This window comes from Callorhinchus milii, unplaced genomic scaffold, assembly GCF_018977255.1.
Source record: "Callorhinchus milii isolate IMCB2004 unplaced genomic scaffold, IMCB_Cmil_1.0 Scaffold4, whole genome shotgun sequence".
Lineage (NCBI taxonomy): Eukaryota > Metazoa > Chordata > Chondrichthyes > Chimaeriformes > Callorhinchidae > Callorhinchus > Callorhinchus milii.
The window spans coordinates 72,636,467-72,655,067 of NW_024704745.1; the positions used below are offsets into that span (position 1 = coordinate 72,636,467).

The 18,601-nt window shown below is 39.8% G+C and overlaps 1 protein-coding gene and 1 non-coding gene across 2 annotated transcripts in view; one reads left to right on the plus strand and one right to left on the minus strand.

Moving 5' to 3' along the window:
- The window catches only part of ccdc169 (coiled-coil domain containing 169), a 35,966-nt gene that overhangs the window by 14,984 nt on the left and 2,381 nt on the right, over positions 1 to 18,601 (minus strand). The window contains exons 2-4 of the mRNA XM_007891257.1: positions 17,195 to 17,277; positions 16,164 to 16,274; positions 15,570 to 15,610 (exon numbers count right to left, since the gene is read on the minus strand). Coding sequence (XP_007889448.1) covers positions 15,570 to 15,610; positions 16,164 to 16,274; positions 17,195 to 17,277 — 235 coding nt within the window. The remainder of the gene's footprint in view (positions 1 to 15,569; positions 15,611 to 16,163; positions 16,275 to 17,194; positions 17,278 to 18,601) is intronic.
- On the plus strand, positions 13,206 to 13,277 carry trnag-ccc. Its single transcript has one exon. It is a non-coding gene; the product is annotated as a tRNA-Gly (tRNA).

An 18,601-nucleotide genomic window follows, 5' to 3' on the forward strand; every position in this document is an offset into this window, starting at 1 on the left:
TTGATAAGTGATAAATACTATGGAATACTAATTTCAAAGGGATAAAAGTTTAAATCATTTATAAATTAGAAACACTTTAATGTGAGAGGAATAGCTGCAGTACCTTGTCTGGTTACCAAGTCAGATGTGGGTATTTTATGACAACATGCACCAAAATTTATTCATGAACAGAAACAAGAGGAAATAGAACAAGGTATGTGCTGTAATAAATAATAATAATCCTTGCATTTGATATAGCGCCTTATCATGTCTTTGCGACATCTCCAAGCACTTCACAGAATGTACTGTAAAGTGAATCGATTGTATATTTTGTTGACAAAAATCAGACAGACTTGAAATATAACCTTGACCTCCATTTGAACTTAACCTCACAGGAAATGCATCTCAAATAAATGGCTGTTATCTTTGTTATTTATATCCGCTTACTTTTTGAGTCTCCCCCCTCCCCCGTTACCTTCTGGTGCCACACCTACTCCTTCTGCTATTAGCTCGGGAAAATCTTTGGCTGCAGATGTATGTATAGCCCTCCTACACTGCTCTTTGCTCAGCAGGAAGGACTAAAAGCTAGATTTTTTTCAAGGGCTGGCAGCTTTTTTTTAATATCTCCTGAGATGAAGCTTTCTCGTGCTTCAGAGAAAACTTGGTGAAACTTGATCAATGGACGCAAGCAAAGACGTCGGTCAAGACTGGAACTCAAATTTGCAATCATGAGGATTGGGCAATCCTAACTAAACATTCACTTTATGGCTGTCTTTGGGATATTGCTATGTGCAAATTGGCTGTCACTTTCACCTACAAAACTACAGTCAGTATGCCTTTACAGTAAAAATTCTTGTAAAAGCTTTGAGGTGTCTCGATGACGTTATAAGGCACTAAATCAAACGCACGGATTATGATTATATAACTGACAATACCAATAATGCATGATTTGCATCAAAATCCAAAGCACACTGTTGGGTCATAGAATTACCTGTACAGTTGGTAATCTCCTAAAATATCTTAACCGTATCATTCACTGAAGCAATTTCCACAGACTCGACTGATTATCGGTCTGTCTCAGACTGCTTTCCACACTACCCTAATGCATGTCATGAGCAGCAATTTGTAGATATAAATAGATCATACATTTGAAATCCAGCAGGATTACAAGTATGAGAATTACATTCTGTAGCTGAATAAATGAAGCAAGTTTGCAGCAAACAGACAGACACAAATGGTTGTGATAACAAACACAAGTCAATTAATCAAACTATTAGGAGTATGATGCTAACACCATTGCATAATGACAAATCCTGGTTGATGAAAGGATTTGCTGGCTGCATTGTGCACTGTAATTAGGATAATATTTAGGCAGTATAAACGCTGGGCTATTTGGTCACATCTGCGACATTAAACTTGCCCATTCATTTGTACTGGTTCACAGCCCACTCCCAGCTTTGCAGATTGTAAAAACCTACATGATAGCTGATTTAACTCATGTTGTGACTTAACACAAAATGAACCAGGTTTTGTATTTACCAGAAGAAAATATTACCTGTGGTTTTACTGTTAATAGGTTTGTTCCAGATCAGCTGAGCCTTCCTTATACAGCAAAATTCATTACAAGTCCCTCATTGATATTAGTCTTATTTGCATTTACATTCAGTTAGGCTGGATATATGTCAGTGAAAGATGTCAAGCTACCTCCATCAGTAGCAATGTCTATTACACCCTGACCAACAGGGTCTGTGCAATTATTCTAATGTTGGTGTGATTTTTACATTAGGCAGGTTTCAAGTCTTTAAATTTGTATTTTACTGTAACATCTAGTATTAAAGGGGAGTGAGAATGTGGTGCTCGCTGGGTGAAGTGGTGGTTGAATCTGATAATGTAGATGCCTTCAAGGGGAAGCTAGATATCACACATGAGAGGGGAAGGAATAGGAGGGTATGGGAGGGAGTAATGAGTGGGTGGAGTCTCATGTGGAGAATAATGATAATAATCCTTGCATTTCATATAGAGCCTTATTATGTCTTTGAGACGTCTCAAAACGCTTTACAAAATATACTATATTGTAATGTAAATTTTTTTAAAAATCAGCCTGGACTGGTTGGGCCGTGTGGGCTGTTTCCATGCTGTACAGACCCATGTAAATCTATCTAATGCCGCATTGTAAGATTTAGCACCAAGCATGATTAAAGAATGTGAACTGAAAGAATAAGCCACTCATCATCCTCTGCAATCTGATTTATAACAAAAAATTTGCAAGGATTATTATATTATTAATGTGTTTGGTGGTCTGAGCTGGAAAAGCAGGGGAAACTTACTGAAACTCACCAATAAACTGGTTTTATCTGGTTAAACTCCAGCAGTGCCCTCAAGACACACTCTCGGGTCCGCAAGCCTTGGCTTTTGTTAATTTTCTCCAAAACTCTGGGAGTAGATATAATAAGCAAGAGAAAGTACTGTCAACTGAGCTAGGTTGACCCTTATTTTCTAAAAGATATGAATGTATTTCCGTATTTGAAATAAGTCAGAGCTCTGGATTACATGGTCACAACCAGGTTTCCATGGCAACAATACTACTCAAGTGAGTGTTATTAACATCCAAATCTTTCCTAAGCACGAAACAAGCATCACAGTGCACTCAGGCATTACTGTCAAGGTTTAATTACAATCGTTATGCATATTGCCATTAAGTAAAATTTCATAAATTTACAGAGACAAATATCTCTTGGCAAATTAACAGTATTATATAATAATCTTTGCATTTGATATAGCACCTTATCACACTGTTAAGACATCCCAAAACCCTTCACAGGACCAATTTTATGATTTACGGTAAAGTGGTGAAATTGGTGTCGTCGTATTTTGTGATCAAACGCAGGAGGCAGTATGCACACAGCCATGTCCCACAAACAGCAATGGAGTGAGTGGCCAACTTTATTTGAGGGATTGTTGGCCAAGAAACAGGTAAAAACGTCCTTCTCTTTTTGAATCATGCCTTGGTATCTTTGACATCCACCTGGACAGGCAGATGGAACATCGGTTTAAGGTCTCATCCAAAGGATGGGTAGAATCCAGTTATATGATGGTAGTTTGGGTCCATAAAATTGTAACACACATTACAACGAGGGTGATTGACAGTCAGCACTTCTGCATTCACCTCGACATCTAGTTCATTAGGTCACCATACAGTACATCTGTTGGCGGCAGATGTACTAATCACCTGGAAGTCAGCTATTGCTTTCATTGAGCGGGAAACTGGCTGATTCTGAAGAATCTAGATCTTTTGGAGGTTATATAGGGCTATACCTCTGATTGTGTATAAAATTCATAGAAAATGATCAGCATGGGAGCCAGGAAACAAAAGATGGAGTATGTACAGTATTTATTGGAACCAAAGATAGTAATCAAGTCACGTACAGAGTGCATTTCAGCTGCTTTTATAGCTGTTTATGGTACTGACTGGTCATTCGGATGTGATTCAACTTTGTTTTCCAAATAACAGGATCAGCATTTATAAAAAATAATAATCCTTGTATTTGATATATTTGTCCACAAATATACGGTCAATTCACTTTACAGCATATTCTGTGAAGCGCTTTGAGACGTCGAGAAGACGTGAAAAGCGCTATATCAAATGCAAGGATTATTATTATTATTATAGTGCTAATCACGCCTTTGAGACATCTGAAAGCACTTCACATAATATACTGGAAAGTGAATTGACTGTATATTTTGTGGGGGAAACTTGGCAGCCAATTGTGTACAACAGTATCCCACAAATAGTCGCTGATTTTGTTTGGAGGGATTATTAACCCTGGAAAAGCGATCCGCCAATCGACTAACAACCAGGATCCTACTTACTGCTGGATAAACAGAGGCGTGTGGAGTAAGGAAACTTGCCCAACGTTTCGCCCTGCCCAGGAATCAAACCCAGGTCCTCCCGCTTGCGAGGTGAGTGCTCTAACCACTAAGGTACAGGACTCCATTTCAACAGATGATCTAAAAAATCAGTTTCTGTAAACTCGCTATGAGAGCAGAGATTCTGTGACCACCAATATAATTTGGTCAATAGGAATGCTTTGATCCACAGCAAACTGCATCCCGCTGTTCAAGGTCCTTTAGATGTTCCTTCACTGTACCAACATTGTTCCCACTTGTAAGAAAACAGTTTATTTTACACTTTGGCTTAGTTGGCAATTGTAGTGCAAATTAATCTCACTAGTCTAAACTTTCATCATCATAACATACGAGTCAGCAGCAACAACAACTTGCATTTATATAGGTCTTGTTCACGCGTTTTGGAGCGAGCGCTTATGGGTTCAAGCAGGTTGTGGGTTCAAGCAGGTTGTGGCTTCAAGCCCCACATCATGACTTTGAATTGAGAGTCTAGGCTAACACTCCAGTGCAGTGCCAGGAGTGGTGCTGCACTGTTGCAGTTGTTCAGATACAACAAGATTCCATTTATTATAACATGGTATAACATGGTAAACTAAGGTCCTGTTTCCCTGTTAAGGTGAACATTTCAAATAGACAAGGGAGCTTCTCCTTGTGTTCTTGCCAATAACTGATCATTCATTTCCTGTCCATTTGTGGGACATTGTTGTGCGACAATTCAATGTCAAGTTCGCATATAAATACAGTCACCATGCTGTACAATCTATAAGCGCTCCAAGACACTGTTCGGCGTGAAGAGCACTAAACAAATCCAATTTTTTTGTTATCCTGTGAAGATCTATGAGATATCCACTTGACATGAAAGGTGCTATAACAAATCTAAGTTTATTTTTATATATTCTGTTAAAATGGAGGCAACTCAGATAGGGGAACGTCACTTATTTGCCATAATGGAAGAGATCATTTGCATTGCCTGATGAATGAGGTTCCACTTAATCTTCATTGATAAAACACTAATATTATTCAACCATAATTTCCATCCTTTAACATCTCAGATTAAAACAATGGCTTGGATAAGTAGAGATAAGAAGAAAATGTATGGTTTAAAGTTATAACTGCAGACACATTTCCTACGAGAACAAAACAAATGTGTGTGTTTGCCTGGCTCAGTTGGTAACAATCTCTCCTCTGAGTCACAAGGTTGTGGATGCAGGACTTGGAACATGTATAATCTGGGTGGACAATCTAATACAATGCTGGGGGAGCGTTGCATTGCAAAGATGTTAAATTGGTGTGTTGTCTGCCTCTTCGGGTGGACATTAAAGATCCCATGGCATTCTTCGAAAAGAGGAGTTTCTCTCAGTATCCCGGCCAATAATTCTCCAAATAAAATTCATCATCCACTTCATGAATGATTGTGGGACGTTGCTATAAGAAAATTGGCCTCCATAAAATACACACTACATTGTAAAGTATATCCTGTGAAGAGCTTGGGATGTGCTCTCGATGTGAAAGGCGCTATATACCAAATGTAAGGATTATTATTGTTGTACGAACTGCACCTATTTTGAACAGCAAACCATTTTACAAATTTAAAGATCTCCACAAAAAACAACAGCAACAACAACAACAACAAAGGTATGTTCATTACACACACTCTAGGTGGGTTGTGCTACAGGAATCAACTGACTACAAAGTGATTAAGGAAGAGATGTCAGTGATTATAAATGCCATTCCTAGCAATTGAAATTCTGTCCACTATGCTGGTCATTCTAAACAGCTTTACCTTAAACTTGTCTAAAAAATCAGCAGTAAAAAGGGCACTGCGAGCAGCCAGGAAATCTCACTGGGTATTTTAAACACAACACTGTGGTTAGTGCAATAGCAAGCAAAACAAAATCTATAGTGTTCTGTGATTAAAAATGTGAAAATCAGATGAAACAGATCCTCAGACATGATACAGTAGTTATTTGGACAGCAATGACCTATACATACAGCATTGTTCAAGCTGAGAGACACAATGGCCCAAGATATTCAACTGAATCTAAAACCTGAGCAATGAGGTTTCCTCAAGGAGTTAATACTCTTGCTTTAGGATTTTCATTTAGTTCAGCCCAATTCCATTTGCTCCCTATCCTTCAGAGGATCCAGTTCAAGATCCTGGTCCTCACATACAAAGTCCTCCATGGCCTCGCCCCACCCTACCTCTGTGACCTCCTAACCCCCTACCAACCCGCCCGTTCCCTCCTTCAAGTCCCGCCTCAAGACCCTCCTCTTCGACCATGCCATCGGCCACCCCCCTTCCCCTCCCCTCCCTGCTCCCCCTCTGACCCCAGCTCGGGTCTGAAATGCTGTACTCTGTCCAGCACCTTGGGACGTCCTTCTGACGTGAAAGGCGCTATACAAATGTAATCTTGTTGTTGTTGTTTCAGATGCCCATGGAGGGTTTGAAAACTGATCCATAGTGATGCCTCTGACATACTTGTTAGAAATCTCTGCAGGGGTTGGATGATGGTGTCAATGTAGACTTGGAAGCAATTTAAAACAAAAGTCAGGAGAGGTGCAATAGTGATTCAGCCTGAAATTCACAGCAGATAACAGCTTCAGGAGCAAAGCAGGTTCACATAAGTACAAATGCAGCAAGAATATTTCAAACCGGTAATGTCGCTGCCTAATTATAGCTTAGAAAATGTTAAGTATTTTAGGGGGCAGAAGGGCAGCCCATCCTGTTTTTGATTTAATTACCACTTGTTTCCAGTGAATCAAGTACTGTGATAGTGCACAATTAATTCAGAAGGACAAGACAATTAGGATCTGATATTCCTCATGCCATTACAAATACCACAAACAAATTAATGAACTTTCTAAATGAATGTTAACAAAATGACATGTGTCCACCAATACTGCTTGTGACAAATGCAATCCATTAATATTGAAATCTTAGCAGTCAATGAGAACTCACCTAAAATAATGAGATTTTTGGACTTGTATAGTATCTTGACAATCCAACGAGTGATGTGAATGCAAAATATTCATGAATCGAGCTGTGGAGTGCAGATTCGTGGAGGCAATTGCTCAATGTCAACAAAAGTCTATTTGGGAAAAGTTTCTTTTAACCCAAAAATATGCATTTACAGCCTTCATGAATTTGCTACTTGTGGGTATCGTTAAAGATAATTAAAAATTAGGTGTCAGCCTGGCTCAGTGGTGGTAGCACTCTCGCCTCTAAGTCAGGAAGTTGTGGGTTCAAACCCACGTCAGATTTTGATCTCACAGTCTTTGATCTCCAGTGCAGCGTTGGGAGAAGTCAGACTCTACCATTGTTAAGCGCTCCGGAACGACACCCGACGTGAAGGACGCTAAATAAATGCAAGTTGTTGTTGTTGTACCTGTTCAGGTGGATGTTATAGATCCAAGTGCAACTATTCAAAAAGAGAATTTCTCCCAGTGTCCTGGCCAACAATTTCTTAGATAAAATTGGTCACTCACTTCGTGGCTGTTCATGGGACACTGCTGAGCACAAATTGGCTGCTAAATTTGCCTTCAGGATTTTCTGTAAAAGGGGAAGGAGTTGCAGGGACCTTTGCTGAACAGTCAATTGGACATGTCTATTTTTAAAAGAGTGCCTGGATTAAGTGGATGTTGTTGAGTAAGCCTGTTATACAGCACTGAACATCAAGGTGCCTGACTAGTCACTATTGATGAAAGACTAGCTTGTTGTAACGGCATTCAGGTCACTGGGATAGAGATTATTTCCTCAGTACAGGTTAATCCTGCAATTCAAAGCTCTAAAGGGTAAGGTGGTCCTCGCTGGACACTCGTCAGGAAGCTTGCCACACAGTGGCCACTATGCAACTTTAGCTGGTTAGACTCCAGCAGGACCCCAACCCACAACAACAACAACAACAAGATTCCATTTATTGAGCGCCTTTCACGTCGGGAGGACGTCCAAGGCGCTGTACAGTCAGGTCAGGACCCGAGCAGGGGGGAAATGGTCAGGGTGAGCAGAGGGAAGGGAGGGAGCGAGGAGGGGGTAGGGAGTCGAGAGGGGAGCTGAAGGTACGGTCAAAGAGAAAGGTCTTGAGACCGGCCTTGAAGGAGGAAAGGGAGGAGGGAAGGCGAAGGCACTGGGGGATAGAGTTCCAGAGCCTAGGGGCTGAGAGGCTGGGATGCCAAAGATTTGGCTCTAGCCAGCCTACAGTGCCCAAAACTTTGCAGAATCAGGTAAGCAGACTGCATTCCTCCTCAGAAAGAGTACATTTTCTACCCTAGGCAGAGGGAAATTTCCATGTATGTGTTGCATGTATATGTGGAACACTCAGTTTGATTTGGATACTCTTAGCATAATAATAATAATAATAATTATCCTTGCCTTTGATATATTAATATCCCCAGAAAGCGATCTGCCAATCGACTAACAACAGGGTTCATGCTTACTGCTAGATAAACAGCATAGTGACGGGATTCCATCTCGTCTAATTCACCTAACCAGTCAGATCTGATGGATATTTTGGGGTACATTCATTATTTTTATGCTGGGATAGTTTGAAAGACAGAATTACAATTTCAAGAAAAAGTAATTAGATGCTGCTTCCAAATTAATCTTCCCTACATTCCTTGTGTGGGTTTAAAAGCTCTTTTTGGCAGCGAATTGCAATTGAATTATAAAGGAATCTATTTTCAGCTCTCTTGCTTGATAATTACCACCAACAGTAAGTTGCACCACAAATCTCCAAACACATTCTCAATCATTATTTCAATCAGCTGAACTACCATAATAATAATAATTCTTGCATTTGATATAACTCCTTACCACATCTTCTAGACATCTCAAAGCACTTCACAGAATATACTGTAAATTGAATTGACTATGTTTTGTGGGCAAAACGCAGCAGCCAATTGCGCACGGCAGTGTCCCACAAACAGATTAAGTGAATAAATTTTTTTAAACTAATTATTACCAATGGAAAAGCAATCTGCCAATCGACTAACATCCGGGTACCTTACTTCCTGCTAGGTAAACAGAGTCGTGTGGAGTAAGGAAACTTGTCCAACATTTCGACCTGCCGGGAATCAAACCCAGGTCCTCAGGTTTAGAGAGAACTAACCAGAAATTAGGTCCTTATCCTTTTAAAACTACTGTGCAGCAATACTGAAGGTTTACAATTGTAGAAAATGTAATCTTTACCAGAGAAAGGCAGGACATTAGACTCCACTGAGGAGGAGGGCAAATTAAGTTCAGTTGTGAAAATGGACTCCAAGCTTGGAAACAATTTAATCTCATCAAATACCCAAAAGGATAGGACAGAGATTTCTAAGAAGATAAATCTAATTTCTCCCAATAAAAGAATACTTCTGGGTCATTGGGTCATACTGGGTCATTGGTCATCATACTGATGTCATTTCCTGCACACTTTTGTGCATTTGCAGTGTGCAGAAAGCCACTTTGGCAGCAAACCCAATGTCCCAGACACCATCATTTTCTCAGCCCCATGTGTCATCCATATAACAGGGCTCTGTTTAGTTCTGAAAAAATCTAAATAAGAACTTCATATTCAGAGATTTTAAATTTGGTTTCAATTTAGATCCTCACTAAGGGATCCAAGCACATCTCCAGAATGAATTTAAAACACAACTTATGCTTTTTTTTCTGAACCCTGTAGATGTGCCTCACAATAACTTGCCTTTACAATAGTGCCCTTGATATAGGATAACTACTCGGATTGCTACCTCAAAGACTGTATTTTACCTTAATGAAACTGCTCAATAACGTAGTTTCTTCTATAAGAGGACTGGCACAGATGGACGCAGTAACCCTGAAACATTCCTTGAAACTGTGAAACGTTCACATTTTAGTTTTTGTGCCATATAGTTACAGTGTCCATTTGACATGTACCACAGTATAGTAGTACTTCTACTATATTTCTATTAAATTCATGAGAACAACAATTTAGAAATTTTGGGGCTACAATTAAAATGAATGCAAAATTAATTGGAATAAAATCTGCAATTAAATACTATTCCAAATGTATTTCTGTTTTTCTGCATTTTAAAAAAAAGTTGGTACAATATTTCTCAGTCTATATATATTAGGCTACAGCTGTAGCAAACAATTCCTCTAAGTATCAAGCTACAACTTACAGTGAATTTATACCTTGTCTGAACACAGGTTTTGGCCCTTAATTCCATGTCATATTGTGCTAATGATATCCTTTCAGTGCTTAACTACAATAGCATTGTTAACACAAGACAGAAGAATCTTGACACTATTCTTATAATCCAGAATGTAGTGCTCCTATATGCATCACTATGCCACAAGCAGCCTTGCATTTCACAAGACTTGATTCCACTGAAATCTAGCAATTGGATTTTAAATTTAAATTCTTCCAGGTAATAAAATAATACTCCTATATTTTACAGTGTACACTATGGAAGGATGAGATCAAATTGGCTGAAGTTTTCTTCATTCAAACCTTTCTCGTGAACAATCCACCTGATTTTAAACCAGAATCGAATGGGTGAAAAAGTCAGGGTATTAGCCCTCTGCACCATTTTTACAACAGGAGATCAATTTCCTACTGGAATCTAAAATCTTGTGACTTGCAGCATGCTGGTATCAGGAAGAGACTGAACACAAGCTCAGTGAGCCATTACAACATCTATACATTACAACAGATACTCAGGGTATAACACATAGTAAATTATTGATCACCCTTTCATCCCTTCCTCTGAGAAAATAGTTATCTGTCAGACATTAATGTATGGTTTCCTCTCCATCGCCAAGACCGACTGAAATAGATTCAAACGGGTCACTGCTGACTCATCTAGCCCCTGAGTACATTTTGACCTCATCAACAACCATGAATAATCAATATGGAAATGCACAGTTCATTACCGCCTAAAGCAATCTCAGGCTTTTTGCCAACTGTTCTCACATTCGCTAGTTTGACTTCAGTTCCTGTAAGTCAGAGATGTCAAACATTTAGCCTTCAGGGTCGGCTGAGCAGATAAGTATGAATCACCGGGGCATAGGAGGCTGGTTTCATGTAAAGCAAAGCTTATATCACTTCTTGTAAAAATCTCTACTGCTAATGTGTTTCTTGTAAAATGGACGCTGCCGATATAATTTCCTGCCTGTTGTGCGAAGCAAAGCCACGATTTGTTCGAGCAAACCTGAACTTGGCCACTGTGACACAATCCTGAAATCAGGCCACAGGCGAGACAAAATTGAGTCGAAAGCCACATGCAACTGTCAGTAATTGGATAAGCTAGATGGACCAATGGTCAATTCCTGCTTGAAACTGTTATCTATCTTGCCTTCTGTGTCCTCCGACATTTATCTGCCCTTACAGGTCTGCATGACCCTCAACATTAGAAATTAGAAACTCTTTGTTGGTATTTGCTACTGAAATCTCATCGTCACAGGTGCACAGTGAGAAGGAGACTCTTGAAAAGCAGGTAAAACTGATCAGTGTATTTAGACTTGTCACTCATTGTTTTTATTTATCCCTTAATTATCCAGCACAAGAAACAGGCAAATACTACAAAGCACAATTCAGATCTAGTTGCTGAATAAATACTACTACATTTCTGACACTGTACAAAAGCTGAAAATGTACGGCACTGTTTGCACTCTTCAAGTGCACTTCATCTAAAGAGAACATATTTCTCCAGTAAATGCAGCAATGAAAAACATCACTTAATCTTACAAAAAGAGATTCCAACCAGGTCTTTTCTACACACCTCAAAAATCCAATTTGGGTCTTAAATTTTATTTCATTTTCATGCATTGGGTTTTGTCACGTCTAAAGTAAAACAAAATGAGTATAATATTTTGTTCATCCCATTCTCACAATATACATACTGAACTATTCACAAGTGTTGTGTTCCTTCGGCTTCAGAATCAAAGTATTTAAAGGTTTTCAGGAAATTGCAGGAGAAAGGGATTAGAGTGGATGACTCTCGTGAGAAAACCAGCACAGACGCACAATGCCCTGCTTTTCCACTGTAAACTTTATATGATTCTATGAATATCATTTGTGGTTCATTCGCTGCACTTGAAAATACACTGCCTTATTGAGATGAATATTGTAGTTAAACATTGAATCGAAGATAGCCTGGACATCACAAAGCATAATGAGAAATTTTACATCGTGCTCTGGAGCATTCTGTCTCAGGGACAATAGAGAAAGCTTTCCGATGCTGCTCAGGCATGTATATTTACCTTCTGGAGATTACCATTTGGAAGAAAACTGCAGAATTTTGTTAATTTTGTAAACGGGAGGACGAGTGGAAAGACACTAACCTGGGTTTTAAAATGACTATCAGAAAAAATACAGAAAGAAACTTCCTTCTTAATTTGTTCCCTGACTGCTCTACTAATTGCCCTTCATTAGATTTCATCAGCAGGTTCCACATAAATTACAATGCAGTTAATTTTATGACAGTGTGGTTTTAGTGCTGGGTTGTGAAGGATATCTCAGAGTGCTCTGTGCCAGGCTGTTTCAACCATTGCTCGACTATGCAAATCCTTGCTTGTCGGCCTTCCCAACTCTTCCCTCCACAAGCTGCAGATCATCCAGAACTCTGCAGCCCGTGTATTCTCCCGCACCAGGCTCCAAGACCGTATCACACCCACCTTCGCCCGGCTCCAATGGCTCCCCATCCCCCAGAGGATAGAGTTCAAAATACTCGTCCTCGCTTTCAAGGCCCTTCACGGCATTGCCCGCTCCTACCTCTGTGACTTGCTAACCCCATATCAACCTGTTTGTTTCCTCCGCTCAGCAGTGTCTAAACTGCTCCACATCTCCCGCCCCGGCCGCCCCACCCCACCATCGGCAGTCGGGCCTTCAGCTTCTCTGCTTTGGAACCGCATCCCACAGTTCCTTTGTCTTGTTCCCTCCCTTGCCTCCTTCAAGGCACATTTTAGGATCCTCCTTCTCGGTCACCCTCCTCCCACTACCCTCCCTGCCCTCCACCCCCTGGATCCCAACCCTCTGCTCGGGTCCAAATCCCTGATTGTCCAGCACCATGGGATGTCTTCCCAACATGAAAGGCACTATACAAATGTAATTGGTTGTTGCTCAGCAGATGCCACCGTTGCCAAGATAGGAGATGCTGTCTGCAGGAGCCAGGATCTCCTTTTCATTCCACTTCTAGGGAGGTTAGAGGATTCTTTCCACTACTAGTCACATGTAGCACCCAAGGTCATCTGACTATCATTGTTAAAATATAAATATATATTTATTGGTAACAAAGAAACTTTTTTTTATTAAACTCTAAATTTATAACAACAACCTCCATTCAAATAGCGCCCTTCGTGGAGTCCTGTAGCTCAGTGGTTAGAGCACTCGCCTCCCAAGTAAGAGACCTGGGTTCGATTCCCGGCAGGGTGAAACCTTGGGCAAGTTTCCTTATTCCACACGCCTGCTAATAATCCCTCAAGAAAAAATAAACAAATATAAATAAAAATAATGATTTGGTCGCTCAATCCACGACTGTTTGTGGGACTCTGCTGTGTGCAATTGACTCCTGCTTTTCACCCGCAAATGTACAGACAATTCACTTTACAGTGTATTCCATGAAGCTCTTTGAGACATCTCGAAGGCATGAAAAGGGCTATATCAACTGCAAGAATTATAATTTATTATATAGGATAATATCTCAAAGTGCTTTACAAAAACAGAGTCGGGAATGGCAGAGAGACGGAGGAGGAGGCGACCAAAGTTGAAGAGGTAGATTTTAAAATGAGATTTAGTGGATGAGTTGGAGAGGTAGAGGGAAGGAGTGAGAAAGAGAGGGAGGGAGGGGCAGGATACGCAGTATCTGAAGGTGGGGTTGAGAGGGGGCGGGATACACAGCAATCCAAGCTGAATGAGCAGAGGGGGTGAGCAGAGGAGTAGGGTAGGATACGAGGAAGATAGAAAGGTACTGGGGTGTGGAAGTATTTAATAATAATAATAATCCTTGCATTTACTATAGCACCTTATCATGACCTCAGACATTTCAAAGCGCTTCACAGAATATACCGTAAAGTGAATTGACTGTATATTTTGGGGGCGAAAAGGGAAAGCCAATTGTGCACAGCAGTGTCCCACAAACAGTTGTGGATTGAGTAATGAAATTATTATTATTACTATTATTAGTTTGAAGGAATTTTCCCCGGAAAAATTATCCCCCAATCGACTAACACCGGGTTCCCACTTACTTAAGCTAGATAAACAGAGATGTGTGGAGTAAGGAAACTTGCCCAACATAAGAGGTGATACTGTAAAAAAGTTATCGCTGTACCTTTTTTAAACAAAAACATAGGGTGCCTGATTATCAGAATTCACAACCGGATATGTGAAACAGTGCAGCCTGCAGGTTCTCAGGTATATTTGCAGCTGAACCCTCTGATACTCCACTCAGAAACAAGGTCTACAAGGCTGGGAGCTTCCTTTGTCCAAATCTAGCTTCACAAAAAGTAGAACATGAGATTGGCGTTCAAATGAGGTTCTGAAATTTCGGCTCAGGCACTTCCAGTTGTCCACTGGATTCACTGCTTAAAAATCATCTTGCAAAGATTGAAAATAAGACTCCAAGCATTGCAGAAACACACATGATGCCACTGTGTGGCTATAGTGAGTATCACATCTCTACATTTAAAAATCACTGATTATTTAAATTAAATGGAGTCCTGTAGCTCTGTCGTTAGAGCACTCGCCTCGCAAGCGAGAGGACCAGGGTTTAATTTGCCAGGTTTCCTTACTCCACACGCCTCTGCTTACCTAGTGGTAAGTAGGAGCCCCATCGATTGGCGGATCACTTTATCCCAGGGGCAATAGCCCCTTCAAAAAAAATAATAATTTGGTCACTCAGTCCTCAGCTGTTTGTGGGACACTGCTGTGCGCAATTGGTTGCCACGTTTCGCCCACAAAATATACAGTCAATTCACTTTACAGTATATTCTGTGAAATGCTTTGAGATGTCTCAAAGACGTGATCAGGCGCTATATCAAACACAAGGATTATTATAAATGCTTGGAAAGAAAATGTTGGAAAGAAATGAAAATTCTATGATTTGCCTCACAAAATGTTATGTATACATAGATATGTATATAAACATTAGATTTGGTGTCAACACAGATTATTTGCAACTTGCCCATTGTGTCCGTGTTGGGCTTTTTGAAAGAGCAATCAAGCTGACCCATTTGCCAGCCTTTTCCTCAGATCCCACAAAAAATCTTAAATTGATTTAAATTGATCCCTAACCTTAAATTGATGTTCACCGGTTACTGACTAAAACCAGTAGAAATAATTTCACGATGTTTCTCTAATCAGAACCTCTCCTAATTTTAAAGTCTTCCCTCAATCTTCTTTGTTCCAATGAAATTAGGCTCAGTTCCTCTAGTCTCTATTCATAGTTCAAAGCTAGTCTTCCCTGGTACCCTCCTAGTAAATCCCTTCTGCACCCTCTCTATGATCCTGACATCCTTCCTAAAGTGGGTTGACCACAATTGAACAGGTTTAACTCATGATTTATACAGGGTTTCCTTCCGATGTTGTTATTATCTTGGCATAGATGTGTAGTAGACGTGTAATATTTCATGTTCTGTTCAAATATTTTTCCTAATCCAACGACAATTGTGAGTTTATGAACTGAACCCTTGTTTAACGAGCAAACAGATTTCAAAGTACTGCACTTACCTCTGGCATTTCCTCATATGAACGCACAGAAGACAGTCGGTCTGTAAATAAAACCCAAAAGATTACCCAACAGAATGTTCCATTGCATTTTTACTAAGATCAAGGCTGTGCAACAAAACAAAATTGTAAAATACTGTACTTAAATGGAATGTCAAAAATAAAAATGTAGAATAAATGACTGCCATTTTATTCTGGAATTGTAATAATAATTTCTGGAGAAGTCAAATTTGTTTCTCTGCAAATATGAACCTTAAGAAGTTTCGACCATTCCAGTTTTTGGTGCATTAATTTTTACTTCATTTCCATCCCAGTTTCACTTCATTTTAAATTCATCCAACCCAAAGAGGGAGTTGATGAGATTTGCAATTCAAGGATTCTACTACACAACTGAAGAATTAGATATTTTTGTTGTATGTGTAATTATAACACCAACAACAGATTATGTTTGTATAGCAGCTTTCACATCGGAAGTACATCCCAAGACGCTGGACAGTCAGGGATCTGGAACGGAGCTGGGGGTTGGGATTAGGAGGAGTGGAGGACAGGGAGGGTAGGGGTAGGAGGGTGATAGGAGGTCAAAGTGAAACAATTTACCAGCAGGATTGCCACGAATATGTTCCACCTTTTCTTGGAGAAGTACAATTTGCTTTTTCAGCTGTCTGTTCAGCTCCTGTTGGGTTTCATACCTAGTCTTCCATTCACTGCCTAATAAAAAATAGTTTTTTTAAAAATAATCGTTGTGCATATTAAGTACATTTTAAAACAAGGTGCAATTTTAACCCATATAGAGTATTTTAAATGTAAAAACAAACTGTTAAATTAATTGTATATAATCATTTCATGTTGTATTACTCAAAGGATATGTTCATGTTCTCTACAATAGTAGGTAACACTGCAGCCAGGGATAGAGGGTTAGCTAATGCCCACTTATAGCTATCAGGACGTTTGGGTCCTTTAGCTCAGTGGTTAGAGCACTCGCCTCGCAACCAAGACACCTGGGTTTGATTCTCAGTAGGGCAAAACCTTGAGCAAGTTTCGTTGAGACGCCTAGAAGACATGAAAAGCACTTTATCAAATGCAAGGATTATTATTATTGTATATTATTACTCCTAATACCTGATAATCCCTCAAGGAAATAAATAAATAACAATTTGGTCACTCAATCCACGACTGTTTGTGGTTCACTGCTGTGCACAATTGACTGCTGCATTTCACTCACAAATATACAGTCAATTCACTTTACAGTATATTCTGTGAAGCGCTTTGAGACGTCTAGAAGACGTGAACAGCGCTATATCAAATGCAAGGATTATCATTATTATAATTTCAAATCAAGTTACCAAGCAATAGAATACAGGAATTGCTTTTCTTAATAAACAAAAAGAATATGGGTCTAAACTTAAGTATGAATTAAATAACAATGTGGAAAAAGAAAGAACAAGGTTACACAAAAAACAAACAATGCATAACAAAAATATTTTAAACTGTGATTTCAGCCAATTATTATGGACCTTAATAAGTGAATGCATTCTGTTAAAGATGATCAATTTCCCCCATAAAAAAAAGTTATTTGAACTCACAAAAAATGAATGTTTATTACATTAAGGCCTGTTGCCTTCATGTACCTTCATCTTCAACGTGGTCTAATCTCTTTTCCAATTGAGACACTGTCTTGCGTAGTTCCAAAGCAGACTGATCAAGGACATCCCTGTGTCACGGGCAAATCATTACAATAAATAATCAGAGATTATAGTATAAAGCAGCAATCAATACATTTTCAGTGAAAAAAAACTTTAATTTTCAGAAGAAAAAAAATTATCCCAATTTATTCTTTTCCTTCTACTTTCACCCATATCTTGCCCATAGTGAGCAATTTACAGGCTAATCAACTGCAGAGGACATCACAGCTGTGATTGATTCAGTCCTCACCCATGGAAGTAAGAATAGGAAGAAGTACTCCATGGGCAGGATGGAATTTGCCAAAGGGAAATCGGAAAGAGGCTTAAGGATGTTAGTTGAGTCACTGCAAGCCAAAGCCCTAAGAGGTAGAACAATCCTAGCTGAACAAACAGTAGGAAAGCTTGTCAGACAGCGATATCAATAGCAAGATATGCAGTTTTCGCTGATTAGACACCAGCAGTATCCCAATGAACACTATGGGGTCCCTTGGTTCTTGCCAAATACTTTCCGGAATTGGGTAAGCAGGATGCATCCCTCCAGGGAGAGAGAGCGCATTCCATTCCAACAATCTATCTCTGGGGTTTCTACATGTATGTGGGATACTCTTAAGCACGGTGATGGGTTTCCACGTATCAGACACCCAGGTGGCTCCAAAAAAAAATGGACTCATCACTCACTAAGTCAAAACAGTATATGTAAGGCAGCAATAAACAAGGCAAATAGAATGCTGGGCTATATTGCTAAATTTAGATTTTAGTTGAATTTAGATCGGCAGACGTTAAAGTCAGGCTGTATAGTATCCTGGTCAAACTGCACCTAGAATACCGCATACAGTTCTGGCCACCATAACACAAGGCAGCCATTGAGGTGCTACTGTGGGGACAGTACAGGCGAGCAACGAGGATGATTCCCAGTGTTAGCTTTGAGCAACAATTAGACAAATTAGGCCTCTTCAGTCTTGAGAGAAGATGACTCACAGGGGAACCTTATAACTGTGCTTGAGAGTGTCTAAACCAAACTGAGTTCTACGAGGGCCATCTACACGTGAGAATTCCCATATTTGGAAAGGACATATTGAAGAAGTAACACTTGTGTGTGTGTGTGTGCCTGCGTGTCAGTAAAAAAAACGCCCGAGGTGAAAGCTGCAGTATTAACTACGCCCGAGGTTAAGGCTGCAGGAGTGTGAGTGTATGTGTGAGTGTATGGCGTGGAGGGCGCTATATAAATCCAAGTTGGTATTGTTGTTGTGTGTGTGTGTGTGTGTGTGTGAGTGTATGTGAGTGTATGTGTGTGTGAGTTCATGTATGTGTATGTATGTATGAGTGTATGTATGTGTACATGTATGTGTGGGT